Source organism: Lates calcarifer, unplaced genomic scaffold (assembly GCF_001640805.2).
Source record: "Lates calcarifer isolate ASB-BC8 unplaced genomic scaffold, TLL_Latcal_v3 _unitig_784_quiver_1253, whole genome shotgun sequence".
Classification (NCBI taxonomy): Eukaryota; Metazoa; Chordata; class Actinopteri; family Centropomidae; genus Lates; species Lates calcarifer.
This window is the reverse complement of record NW_026117987.1, coordinates 11,500-25,496: the sequence shown is the minus strand read 5'-3', so window position 1 is coordinate 25,496 and position 13,997 is coordinate 11,500. Positions and strand designations below refer to the sequence as shown.

General features: G+C 39.7%; 1 protein-coding gene across 1 annotated transcript; it reads right to left on the bottom strand.

Annotated features, from left to right (window-relative positions):
• Positions 1 to 407: 407 nt before the first annotated feature.
• On the bottom strand, positions 408 to 13,309 carry LOC108879911 (glycine receptor subunit alpha-4; the record flags this gene model as incomplete). Its single annotated transcript, XM_018671358.1, has 8 exons — positions 408 to 518; positions 2,931 to 3,080; positions 5,170 to 5,384; positions 5,677 to 5,814; positions 8,603 to 8,685; positions 10,193 to 10,416; positions 11,784 to 11,851; positions 13,179 to 13,309. Coding segments are annotated over 8 exons (1,120 nt in total), but the record flags the coding sequence as incomplete, so codon positions are not given.
• Between the last annotated feature and the right edge of the window lie 688 nt (positions 13,310 to 13,997).

Genomic DNA, 13,997 nt, shown 5'->3' with positions numbered 1-13,997 from the left:
GCAACTAGATGATTTTAAAATACAAACAACACAATTTCTGTGTCCATAGTCAATGCCAACATTCTAGCAGAGTTTCAGGACAAGGAGAGGAAAAAGAGGAAGAACATTTATGTTCAATTTAAATTAGCCTTAAAAACATGTGACACCACTGGGAAAGACAAAGGGAAAGAATTCCAGGTTAGTAATGTTGGTATAAAGGGTCAGAATGTCTGAAACAGAGGGTCAGAGTGACTGGGGTGAGCTCAGCATAAAGCAGGTTTGGTTGCGGGAGAGATGCCAGGATAAATTCAAGTTTGAGGTGAAAGTTGCACAACACAATCAATTCGGGAGACTGGAGCCACGGACAAAAATTGGGTCTGAAGGTCAGGGTCGACACAGGGGTCAATTTTTTATTTATTTTTTTTTACCCTGGCACAGGCGCTGCAGTGCTGATTCAGACTCCTGTAGGTTGTGCTGTTAGCAGGGATGTCATTCGCTTTTCGCAACGACTCAACACTCCCAGGCTGACTGGCAAACCCCTCCATTGAAAAGGAAGGTAGACAAATTGAAATAATAGTTAGTTTTTGATGTAAAACAAGAAGTATGAAAGCTCTTGTAAGAGAAAGTCATTAGTGTTGAATGTATAATTTGTTTTGGACACTTGGGGGAACAAGAATTCCCTCTGATTCATTTAAATACAAAATACAAAAAAAAAAACAAAAAAAACACAACCTGTGCCATGCCAAAAATAAAGTGATTAAAGATGCAAACTTCAAATCCGAACAACAAACTCAAGCAGACGTTCTCCGCTTTTAATTAAAGAGGAAGAGTGAGTGTGATAATACAGGACATTATCTGCAGCTGTTAGTTTAGAGAACTGGCTTTGAAGACGAAGAAAGAATCCTCAAGGAGCCTGTTCAAGTTATTTCTGTAAAGACTATAAATGGAATTAAAGATCCATTTATTTATTTATTTTTGTAGTTTTGAAGGATGTGTGGATATACTGTACAGTACTTATTGTAGTTGTCTGACATCTGTGGTGTGTTTTCTAAGCCAAACACAAGGCTGGAAAAGTGCATTGATTAAGCCTGGTCAGTCTGGGATTTGTACACTCCATCAGATTCCCAGCTTCTTTCTAGTGCAACACCATCGGGTCATGCGTCAATACCTCTCAGATTGATAGTTTGCGACCTCAAACTCCTCAGTGGGAGTAATTGTGCAGCTGATGTGGACAGGGGAAGTCCTTTCCTCTACACACCATCATTTTCTTTCTCCTGCATCGATGCAGGAGGGCAGACTGCCCAGTAAATCTGCTGGATCCTCTGCCTTTACAGGGAACTTTGCCACGAGTCTGGGAGGCTGCCCAGTCTGTGAACTGTTTAATGGGATTTTCAAGACATCTCATCTGTTTCTCTTGAGAGTAACCTCTCTTTGTCAAAGAAAGGTCTTACACCTCTTGGTAAATGCTTTTATTTGTCAACCTACAAGCTGTTTGCCTTGATAGTCTTCATTCAAGATATATTCAACAATTTAGCTACTATATTGTATGTTTGGATGATACAAAAGACAAAGTTACTACTTATTAATAAAACAAACCAATGACTTCATTGATGTTAATGAATCAATCAAAACAAACTGACTGATGTTCTTCCTCTTCCAGTATTAATTACAATGTACTTTTTAGTCAGCTTCAGGAAGATGCTGCCAGTGGACACTGACAATTTGTCTTCTGCAGAGACAACCTAGACATCTGGACATCCATTTAATAGCAACTTCATAATGTTTATAGCCTCAGACTTTATTGTGTATTAGAAAATGAAAACCCATGACCCCTAATTAATGTCTCACTAACATTTACTTAATAACTGCAGGTTTAATGGCTTATTGGAAAATGAGCAAGTCATAAATATTAGGTAATTGCTTTGTCACTTTGAAATAAGAAAACAGGTCTGCGGTTATAAATGTTAGTAAGTAATTTATAAAATTCTTACAGTACACTAATCCATGAATTCTTGAGTTGTAAATGTTAATAATTTTTTAATTAGTGGATTTTGGCTGGGATAGTCTGCCTCTCTTTGATCACTGAGTCTATAAAAAAACCTCACTGTCCATTAAATATGAGGCTACAGCCAGCATTTGGTTAGTTTAGCTGGCCTGGTTCTTTTTACTTTTTTGAGTAGATTAAATAAATGAGATATCGCATGTTAGTTTGTTTAGTAAGTCTCAGCGGTGCCGGTGGGTGGATTTACTTTTACTTTTGGACCAGGACACACTAGATTTCGCCTCTTTTCCCAGTCTTAATGCTAAGTAAACCAGCTGCTGGCTTTAGGGTATGAGAGTGATGTTGATTTTCTTCACTAATTTTTGGCAAATAACTATATTTTCCAGACTTTCAAACCACTGCTGTAAGCATGCCTTATTAGAACATATTACGGAGAAATTGTATTAAAGGGGACCTGTAAAATGATAATGAAAATACAGGAGACTGTCACACTGCTCACAGCAGGTTGGAATACAGAAATATGTCAAACAGGTTAGCTGCAGTATAAATACAGGGTTGGGGTGTCCCATTCCCAGGGGGGTCTGTAGAAAGGCTATTGCTCTGTGTCAAATGCACTGACAGAGGGTAAGGATCATAAAGTCTCTTTACAGGTCAGTGGTCACCATGGAAACAAGCTGAACTGAAATAAGCAGATCCTCCTCATGTAATATGACAGCCAGCTGTAGCGTGTTGATGTTGTCAGTTCCTGAATATACTGTGTCCCACAATAACAAGAGGCATAAGTCAATGTTATAGGGCCTGACAAGGACTGGGGTGTATGTCTGTGTGTGTGCTTCTTATTTTTTTTAGAATCCACTACAATGTGTGGCACAGTGCGTCAGCGTGTGTGTGCATATTTTTCCTTGTTGAAGCATGCTTTAGCCTGTGTGTGTGTGTGATTTACACTTACTATTCTTTGCTGCCGCTGCTTTTTCCTCAGCCTGATGAACTCCTTATGTTGCCTCGAGACGAAGTTAACTGCTGCGTACTCGAGCAGGGCAGCGAACACAAACAGAAGACACACTGCCATCCAAATGTCAATGGCCTTCACATAGGACACCTGGGAACAGGCAAGGTCACAGAGTCATCAATAGCCTATCAATGAGGCTGATGGATAATCTGTGGGTTGTTCACAATCCACCCATTCCTCAGCTCTGGCATGTAATGACAAATCTCTTTGGGATGGCCTAGAATTACAATGAGTCAGTGGGATGTGGGCAGCTGACACATAGCCATGAGACAGGTCACGGCTAAGACTTGGGGAGAGCCCTGGCAGTGTTGTTCATGAGAGAACATATGTCACAACAAATTAGCAATGCACACTGAGCAAGCATAGTGTGGAAACTTCACTCAATTGAGCAGCAGTTTGCTGACTGTTACGGATACATACAAAGAAAAAAAAAACAGGAAATGACACATAATTTGGGTACAAACCGTTACCTCCTGTAGACACTGGAAACACCTCATCCATGTTTTAATCAACACTTACATTGCACTGCATCGGTCTCATACTCCAGGTGTCACACATCTTTGTCTTTGTCACTGTGTTAAAACCATTTAACACCTACTGAGTAGGCCTTCTAACAATCTTAATATCAACCACACAATAACTTAGATACCAAAAATCGAAGTAGAGTTAAAAACAATCATTCAATGTTTTTCATATAAGGACTACAGGTACTGTACTAATGTATCAAAAGCCAAAAGCTTTGGGAAGAATTGGCTTAGAGGTATAAGCCACCAAAGAAGCAGGTTTGTGACTGGAAGCTCTCAAGTTCAACCCCTAGACAAACAGGACACATCTGGGTGGGGAAAGTGTCCATGGCATTTATGCTACATTCTGCTAGCAATCCCAGAATGCAGTGCACTGCATTTTATCGATGCAAAAAACAGTCAGTGATGATGCAAAAATGATGATGAGCAAAATCTAAACTTAATACTCACTGTTTTGTTTCCATTATTATAAGTAGCAGTGAATGAGTGAACAAAGGGATTGGTTTCAGACACAGTCTGTGAGTGTACTGGTCAGCTCCCAGGTGTAAAGGTGTGTAAAAAGTTTTTAAAAATCCTCCCCAGGGTAAACATGCAGTCAAAATCCACAAGCACCAATGAGAGTCAAATGCTAACTTGGCATGAGGCAGAGGTACTGTTGCTATTGTTACCCACAATCTAATATACTTTGTATGGTGATTTAGGAGTGCTGGACCTCATCAAGGTATTGTAAAACACATTTTAACAGACACCTGCTGGCCAGTCAGAAACAAGTATTTGGTATTGTGATAGTTGATATGTCTCTCCCCTCTTCCTGTGTATTTTTCCCCAGGTACAGTGTGCCCTCCTTTGCACAGTAAATTTGCCCTGCATGTCTTTCACATGGAGCCCAGTGTCCTCACCTCACCTTGCCCCTTGTATTGCATTCTCCCTAATTAGTCTCTGGCCTTGTTCTGAATCAGGACCTGCCTCATGCAAAGTCAGCATTTCATAACAAAATACCCTTTAACAGATCATTCCATTCCACCCCCCCCAAAAATCCCTCTTTAACCCAACTTTGGAGGATACAACCAAACAAAAATCCATTGTGCATCTATCACTTGCATCTTCACTTGTTTTGTGAAGCATTTGTTTTGACCTCGTCAGTGTGTCAAGAAATGTCAGGTACAAAGGGAAATGGTATTTCTAAATCATGTATCACTTTTTGGAGGATATGTCAGCAAAATGTCAGAATAGTCAAGTTTCAAACTCAGGCCATACTACATTTATTATATTTTTTTCATTTAGTCACTGACCTTTTTGTTGAGCTGCTAGCATTGTGTGATGCTGTTTTCTTTCAAATATACTTGTTCCTTGTAGTAAGGAGAGCAAATGATTACAGTTACAAAATGTGCTTATTGGCTTCTGCAACAAATATTTTAAGCTTAGTAGAAGAGAACTTTTTTGTGCACCACTGATTTTCAGACACAAGCAAGACAGATATTCAATTTTCTGTGTAACTGTGTAAATATCTCACAAAAATGAAAAAAATAAATAAATAAATACATGGACTCAGAATTGTGGTAATTCATCCCCTGGACCACCTTGTTCAGTAAAGAGTCCCCCTGCAGCAAAGAATCAACCATCCACTATGTACAAACAGGAGTCTCTAGACTCACCTTGGGCAGTGAGGCTCTGGAGCCAGAGCTCTGTGTGGTCATTGTCAGTACAGTGGTGATGCCCAGGCCCACTCTGGCAGGTGCGGCATCCATGTTTATCCAGAAAGAGACCCACGAGAGGATGACAATGAGGAGGGAAGGGATGTACATCTGGATCAGATAGTAGCCCATTTGACGTTCCAGATGAAACTTCACCTCAATACAGGTGAATTTACCTGAAGGTACATGACAGCACAGGCATTGTAGTTGTGTTTTTTTTTAAAATTACACTGGAGGAATAGTAGGATTAGATGTAAGATGAATATAATTGATAAATATGTGCAGAAGTGAAAGTTTGGTCCCAGTAAGAATGAACTTCTTGTCAGTCAGCTGAATTTCTGCCTTACGCCTTACACATTTTACATACCTTTCCTGGAGAATAAATCAGTTGAAGCACTCAATTACAATTTGTGATTTTAGCCTGAGGTCCCTGGTTTTTCAACACTTTAAATGGAATTCATAATGTACCTGTGTTATAATGCTTAGTGCAGTAGCCCAAATCCTTTTCCTCTTTTAGCACAAACTGTGGGAGGGTGAGATCATCAGCCACTTGAACAGGGTTCTCAGACAGCCACTCAAAGATCAAGTCATTCATGGTGTAACCAACTGTGAAAAGAGAACAGAGGAGATAAAGAGGAGAGAGAAGACATCTTAATAAGGGAGAAATAGTGAGATGGGATATGACATATTCCCTTTTGCTTTGTATTCAGTACAAGCGTAACAAAGGCACTGCTGTTTAGATTTCGATACATTGCTGAAAGTCAAGTAATGTGCTCCACTAGCTGTTAAAAATTCATATCCTTATTATCACTATTGCTGTGATCCTCCTCCCCTTCCTCCTCCTTAACCTCATTTTTCACCGGGATCTTGTTTCTATGGAATAAAATCTGCGTCTCAGAAACATGAGAAACCTTGGCTAATGAGACTTCGAGAGCAAGAGAATGACACTTGGAAGACAGTGGGTGATGTAATGTCCCTGTGCCCATCTGTCCAGCGACCAGCTACTCTCTGCCATCACGTTTGTCACAGTAAAGGTCACACACCACAGTTACATTTGTGTTGTCGTGGTTGCTTGAAGGTTACAGAATGAGGGGGACATGAGGGGCATATCTGCTTAGTGCAGAGGAGATACTGGGTGTATTCACTCACATCAGCTGATAAGTGTATAATCTTGTCAATTTACTGCATGTGGCTGCACCAATGAAAATGTGTAACATAATGGAATACATACCTTCAATTGTGTTTGCAAGTGAATATATAATCATTGGAGCATTTAGAAGTGACCACTCAGGATAGGTCGATAATTATTTTACGTACCCACTTGAAACACACACACACACACGTTAATTTGCATGATCCTCTTAAGGGTTGCACTCCTCACAGCTGCCTGATTATAGGTATATTAAAAATGTATGCCGCATGCAACAACGACGTAGAATTCCTCGCACATCTGAATAATACTGATGTCCACTGGGACCCTTTAGGGCCTGAGTTACAAAGACATCAATTATTCAAAATGTTATACCCCATCCTGTACCACACGCCCGGAAAAACAACACTACTCAAACACACTTATCTTGTTCATGGGGAGAATTCACTGTCTTTCACACATCCTGCTGTAACAAGCAAGGGGAATACCAATGCTAAGATAATGAAATGGTCTCCCTTTCTTCCACCAGCTACAGCTAAGAGGCGTCAAAACATAATTGATATAGTGTTCAAGGTGCAATAAAAATGAAATTCATGAGACGGAATGTCTGGAATATCACAGCAAGGTGGAGTAATGACTGTTAGTCACATGCCATCTCCTTTTTCATGTAAAATATAGCAGTTCACCTAATGAAAACCACCATCTTAATGTAGCTATGGTTATGTTTCAGATCTTACTTTTCACTTGTAAGTGTAAGTTACACAGTGGATTTGAGGTTAGTGGACACTAATGGCTCAAGGCAAAGCAAAGTGGTATAAGCTGCATATATGGGGCTTTGATGTGTCAGAATAAGGCAGAATCTATTTATATATCTATATAAGCCTGTGGCATGAAAGGCCATAAAAGAAGATTGGCCTTGGTGCTCTCAAACCCCAAAGATAACTCTCCTCTTTTTCTTCACCCGCCTCTCTCCCTCTCTCTCCATCTCTTTCTCATGTTGAACAGATGGTATTGCCACAGCTGCAGCAGTGGTAGTAAAACCTATAATGTCCTCTTAACATGGAGCTCTAGCCAAGGTGATCACACCCTTGGGTGGTGTACCAGCACTTGTCAACACAGGGCCAAGTGTCCTCACCAGGCCTTTAATCAGAAATGATTATGTGGCAGCGCAATGCAATACATTTACCCAAACATACACACACACACACACACACACACACCTGCCTTAAGCAGACATCTGTTTGCCTGAAAGTCTCCTCTCCTCATGCTCCTGAAAGAGTAAAATGTTTTTATATTTTTGTTTTTATGCTGGCTGGCATACATCCCCACTATTTATTGTTTTTTTTTTTTTTTTTTATCTGTTTGTCCCTGTGTTAATTCGCAGAAATAAATCATGCTGCCTCCTGTACAGAAAGGGAATAACTAGTTCCATTTAAAATGATACCTCTTGTTCTTATTGAATCAGATAAGGACATAGGCAATGATACCAGCATTCAGCTTGACTTATTTGTTTCTGAGAAATGCTTCTGAAAAGGTGCACTGACTTCATGGTATGAGGGCTCTGTCAGTTCCCCCTTTTGCTAGACTTAAATCCTTTTGTCCCTATGAAGGGAAAATTAGGTCACCTCTAGGCACAGGGGGTGGGTCACATATAATAAAAGGACACAAAATTAAAGTTTCATTATTTATATCCTGGAAATTGGTTTCATGAGGGCAGATACTATCTCTGCTGAAGGCAAGGGAAGATTGGGGGTGGGGGTGGGGGGGAAGTATTATTCCTACCCTACGTTTTATCACTGTAATAATGTTTTAAAAGGTTTGAAATTCATTTTGTACATTTCTTGCACTCTCCACTTTCAATAGATACAGAAAGTGTGAACCACTAAAAGTGGTAAACAGCTACTCATTTGCTAAGCCCCACCACACTTTACTATTGCTACACCACCACACACCACAATACATCAATGACTGACTAGCTTGATGGTAGCAGTCACATTAGAAATATCATTGATAAATAACTATGAAAAAAACGGTTCGCAATTAGAAAAAACAGGAGAACCTTTTTCCACATGGACATTGTGAATATAATTCAGATAATGACACAAATTATTGGTATGATGGTATGATTTCTTGGAGCAAGGTTAGACACTTTACAAGCCAGGCACAAGGTAGAAAAGAGGGAGATAGGAAGAGATAAAAACAGGAAATCAAGAACAAAAGGAAGCAGAAGAAGAGAAGACTCACAGCTTTCAAGCTGCATGGTACAGGTCTGAATGTCCATTGGGAAATTCTTCAAGTCCATAGGGCAGGACAGGGTAAGAGTCAGCCTGAGATAGACAGATTGGAAGAGAGAAAAGGAGCCATAGGGAGTGTAAAAGGCACAAAAGGGCTCTAGGAAAAGACACTAAACACAAGGAAAAATGATAGGTTAACAGTCAAATAAATCAGTGCCAAACTGCCTTCCTTTGCCAATTACAAAACAGTAGTCTGTGTAATTATACACAAATTTCCCTTTAAAAACAGCAGATTGGAGAAAATATATAGAGTTACTACCATTTGATTACTCGTTGCACCACAGTAATGGCAAAGTAATTGGTGTAGGCATCTTTACTTTTATTTGTTGTGGTGTAGATGCATTACGCCTTCAAGAATCCTCAGAGAAGAGAGAGAGGGAGAGAGCTATTTGGGAGTCTGTCTGGAGGAAAGCTGTGTAATTACCTGCTGTAATGCATCGCCCAGAGGCGAGACAAGAGCCGCCAGCAGTATACACACAGGCATCCATTTGCCGCTGTGTTATGATGACACAATATGTTTCTCACCACCTGAAGAACCAACTACAGACATCCTGGTGATTGACTCCCCTAACATTGCCCAAATTGTGTCATGTATTTAAAGCACAGAATGATGTTTGATCCATAATTACCAAACTAGTTAGAAAGGAAATCTAGAGAATGCAATAAATCAGTGGAATGAGGTGGTGATTATCTTTGCAATACTAACAACTCTAAATATTTTCTTTATCGTGTATTGGAGCAACTCTTTTTTTAACAATATACTATTTTACAGAGAAGCACCTAAGAAAAGGCTTCCATAGAGGGATAAAATTACTGTGTTTTTGTTGTTGTTGTTGTTGTTGTTTTTTTAGCAAACTGACCAGTTAGAAAAAAACTGTTGCACTTATTTCATCCCTGAAATGTGCATTACAAATGCAAACAACTACGTTTTTGCGCACCTTTCTGCCACTTGTACATTTATTTACTTTTTTTTTTTTTTTGGTCCACTTATTTGCAAGATGACTCGCTTTAAAGTTGTTTCCTAGGCCATCTGCAAATTTCTCGTCCAATGTAGGGTGTCCTTCAACAAACAGACTTCAAAGACTGTTGCAAATTTGCTACTTGACATTTCCATGCTTTTTCCCCCCATGCCTGCACCCTCTTAATATTTTGGTAACCTGCAGTGCACCTAAGTAGGTGGAGAGGTGCAGTAGGGGGTGGGTGATTGGCAATTCAGCAATCTGCTGCACTTGTGGTCAAAAGGTCATGTTTGAGTGGGATTTGTTTGCCATCTGCCTGCTTGGACTTTGGGTCAGACTGAGTCACACTCTTGAGCTATTTTCTTCACTTTATTTGGCAGATGTGTACCCAAATGAACCTCTTGACAATCACACAAACTGTTTTTATGTACACTAGAGTCACTTAATCCATGTTAATCTTTTAAAGTGTAGTCATATTCAAAGATGTAGTAAAATTGCATTGCTTATGTCATTATGTCAGTAATAAGACAGTAATCATTCGCTCCAATCTTTACATTTTTGGGAAAGTTATCTTTAATTACCTGATGCTATACAGAACACTGCCATCTTGGAAAATCCGTAACAGCTTGTTATCAGTGGTGACCTCGTGGAAATTGGCTCCTTTCTCGTTTGCAAAGAATAAATCAGGTTTCCAGATAGAGTCCAACATGGATGGATCCAGATCAAGGGAGTCATCTGGGTATTCGCTGTATGCCAGACGAGGGTCATTCCATTTTTGCCGTAGAAATACATTGAGCCTGTAGTCCTGTGGAAGAACTCAGGATGGTTAATGGAAAATATATCATCAGTGAAGTTTGTGGTACAGATGGAGAGCGTAGAAGTGGGTCATTCTGCTGTAGTGATTTGAGAAGTTTCTGGGAATGGTCTGATACTGGTCACTACTGGAATCCATTCTAACAGATAAGAATTCATTGTACGCAATGAAAGATGAAACTAGGATGAAACTTATATGGTTCACCATATTAGGGTGTAATATCACTTTAAATTTTAGATTTTAGATTTATTTTAGCTACATAACAGCTTATTTTATATGCAAGGATATAATCCCCCATTCCAGAAAACAGACTATGTGAATGTTTCCAGTAATAAGTACATATACGCACTCATGTCCACTGTTGGGAGATTGCAGCTGAACAGCATCATGATGTGGATGCTGTGAACACTTGGTCTTAGAAACAGCCAAATTGTTGATTGTTAGTAGAAAAGCCCTATAGTTTTTACAGATTATTGTAATGTGACTTTAGCAATATCAGATAATTCATCATTCTCGAGAAATCCCTGCTTGAACATAATAGTCAGATTTTACTAAATAACTGACAGAATAAGATGTTGTATTGTTTGTTCAACCACTGCAGCCATGTGCTGCTGGTGAACAGAGGACTGGCAATAGAACACAGGCTGAGGACAAGTAATGAACACAATCACTCCTGCCTGCAGCCACCAAACATGAGTAATTAAATTAGAATTCTAATCTGTGCAATTAATTCAGAATTCAACTTTGGGCACTGTAGATTGTTGCTTTCCTCACTTGCTCACTTCATTTATCAGAATAAAAATCATGCTTCACCAGTGCATACAATGACATCATTAGTGCTGTTGTTCTCAGGGCTAACCTGACCCGGAGATCTGGCTTTTTGGGCCTCCCTTGAACACCCTTAAACAGTTCACTGCTGTATTGTGCTGACCCAGCAGTTATACCACTGTAAGTGCAGACTTGAGGGCAGCCATTTTCCCCTGAACCCTTCGTCCTCTCTCCCCTCTCCCTTTTCATTCATTTTCTCAATTTTTCATTTTAATTGCAGAGTGGACAGTTCATTATCAGTATGTCAGTGACCCACTGGTCTCTGAAGGTTGCACTGTTATGCTCCAGGAAACACAGAAATAAGGGGATGGCTTCAGCACTGAGTGGATTAGCAAAGAAGTTGGTAGGAAAGAAAGAGGATGGAGTTCTTCAAGATTTTTGTATAAATCATGGGCGAGAACAAAAAGTGCAGAAACCAAAATCCATAATCATATCTAGAAACAAAGGAATTACAATGGAATTTTTAAACAGAATAATGCTGTTTTTAAGAAAACACATTTGCAACATTGCAATCACTATGTTGTTCTTACCATTGTTGTTTCTGTGATGGACCCAAAGCTGTTGATGAAAATGTTACAGGTGACATTCACAGGTGGACCTGAGGGAAGAAAAAACAGCGTGAATCTTTCACTTCAGATAGAATTTATGAGATCACACTGCTGTCCACATTAAACATACCAATTATAATGTATATCTCCTGAGGCTTCTCAAAATTTACAACAGTTTCTCTCTGACTCAATTCTCAAAATGCTGCTGCAGTGCAAGTCATACTAGCTCCAGTACTGCTGCTTAGGAGTCTGCTTTTTAATTAAAGATACTTGGAGAAAGTATGTGGGGTTTTTTTTCCAGCTTATCACTTTAAGTATATTTACAGCTTGAAAATATCATCTTCTGAAACTAAAAAGGATTTATGAATTATTTTGGGGGAGAAAATAGATAATGTTGGCATTGTTAAAACCAAGAACAAGGAAGGTCACAGATGTGTCTGCCAACATTTTGGCACAGAAAATCATCAGTGTGTAACAGTGTCACCAAATTCTGTTTATACTGTATGCTGCTACTTTGCTGAATCACTAACACCTGAATTGCCCCCTGAATTATGTTTATCAATATGATGAAGAAATGTTTTTGCAAAATTATTTGCAAATAAGTATATATTTAGTATGACTTTAGTAAACTTTGTGAGGACATTATCTCTGATCTGTAGAATCATCATGTCTGCGTCATGTGTTTTTGTTTGTTTGTTTTGTTTGTTTGTCTGTAAACAGGAGCTCATAATAGCTAATCCAGCATACTTTTAATGGGACCAACTGGCACCAATGTAGGCTAAAATATATATATATATATATATATCTTCCTAAAACAAACCAGACTCAGGATAAGGAATCTGGTCTCTGGTGGTAAAACTCCTGTGCTTTGTACACACCATCAACCTTGACCACCTCCCTATGACTTGCATGTGGTACAAAAATTTTGCACTTCCTGTGTTGGGGAAAAAATGAGACAGCAAAATCCTGGCAGCAATTTTTTTTCCTCCATAACGTAACATAACAATTTAATAGTATGTAAATGTCATTTTTAGGAGACAATATTCTGTCCATAAATTAAGTTAATATCAAGACAACAAATGGCTGGCTGTCACTACAAAGTCTTAATTGAATGTTAAACTAGCAGTACAGTTTGAAACCGAACAGGGTGAAAACGAGGATAAGCTGATGCAATATATATGTGGAGGACTGGAAACCTCAGAATCATGCTATAGTTTCTAACAGAACAGAACATTCAGCACATACACATGAGAATGGCCAGCTGTTTAGCTTTCACAGCACAGATCCACTGGTCTTTGCTTTGTTTTCTAGTGCTTGTGCTTTCCGCTGGATTTTCTTGCAGGCTACTGTGATGGTCAGCCTTGGCATGTACTGTACCTTTGAAGTTGGGCCTGATGCGAGCATCATATCCTGACGTTCTCCCCATGAGCTTGTCCAGGAAGTCAGAGGGTGACAGCTGTGGTCCTGCCCTGCTGGGGGGCTTTATCTCCTCCTTACAGGAGCTCAGTCTGACATTACCAGGGGAGACGGGGGTGGAGAGAGGGAGTAGGAGGAGGGGGAGAATAAATACAAACAGAAAGAAAAGAGAGAAGATTTGAGAAATAGCAGAGGAGGACTGTGTATATGTACGAGAGGTAGCAGCAGCTGGGGCGGTGGGGGAAAAAATAATGAGAATCCAACAGAATGAGAAGCCAACAGCGATCAGCAAGTCAGTCATCAGCAAAAAATACCCAGCAGTGGATAGGGAAATGAGGGTGAAAAATGACAACTGAACGGCTTGCCTCAGCTGGCAACTAAAAGCTTATCTATTTCACATCATGTCTGAGACTTATCATGGTTGTTAGGCCCTAACTAGAGAGAAACAAAACAGAAGCAGAGGTAAATTTGTCTCTCTCCTGTGCTTCTTGCTGCTTGTGGCTTAGCAGGGGTAAGGCAAGGCTTGACAGATTGATGGCTCAATTGTAATGCTATGAATGTCACACCGGGGAGAGGAAGAAGTTGATACAAGCTCCGGTGAGGCTCAGGCTGCCACTGACAGGAATAACCAACAGGCCAGAGAGAAAGTAAAGAGAGAAAGGGAGACTTAGAAAATCTTGAAGAAGCAGCAAAGAAAGACAGAAGAATTCTTATATGGAAATCCTGGTTTATTATAGATTTGATTTCTTGCTGGTCCCTTCTGTATTACAGCTGATTGCA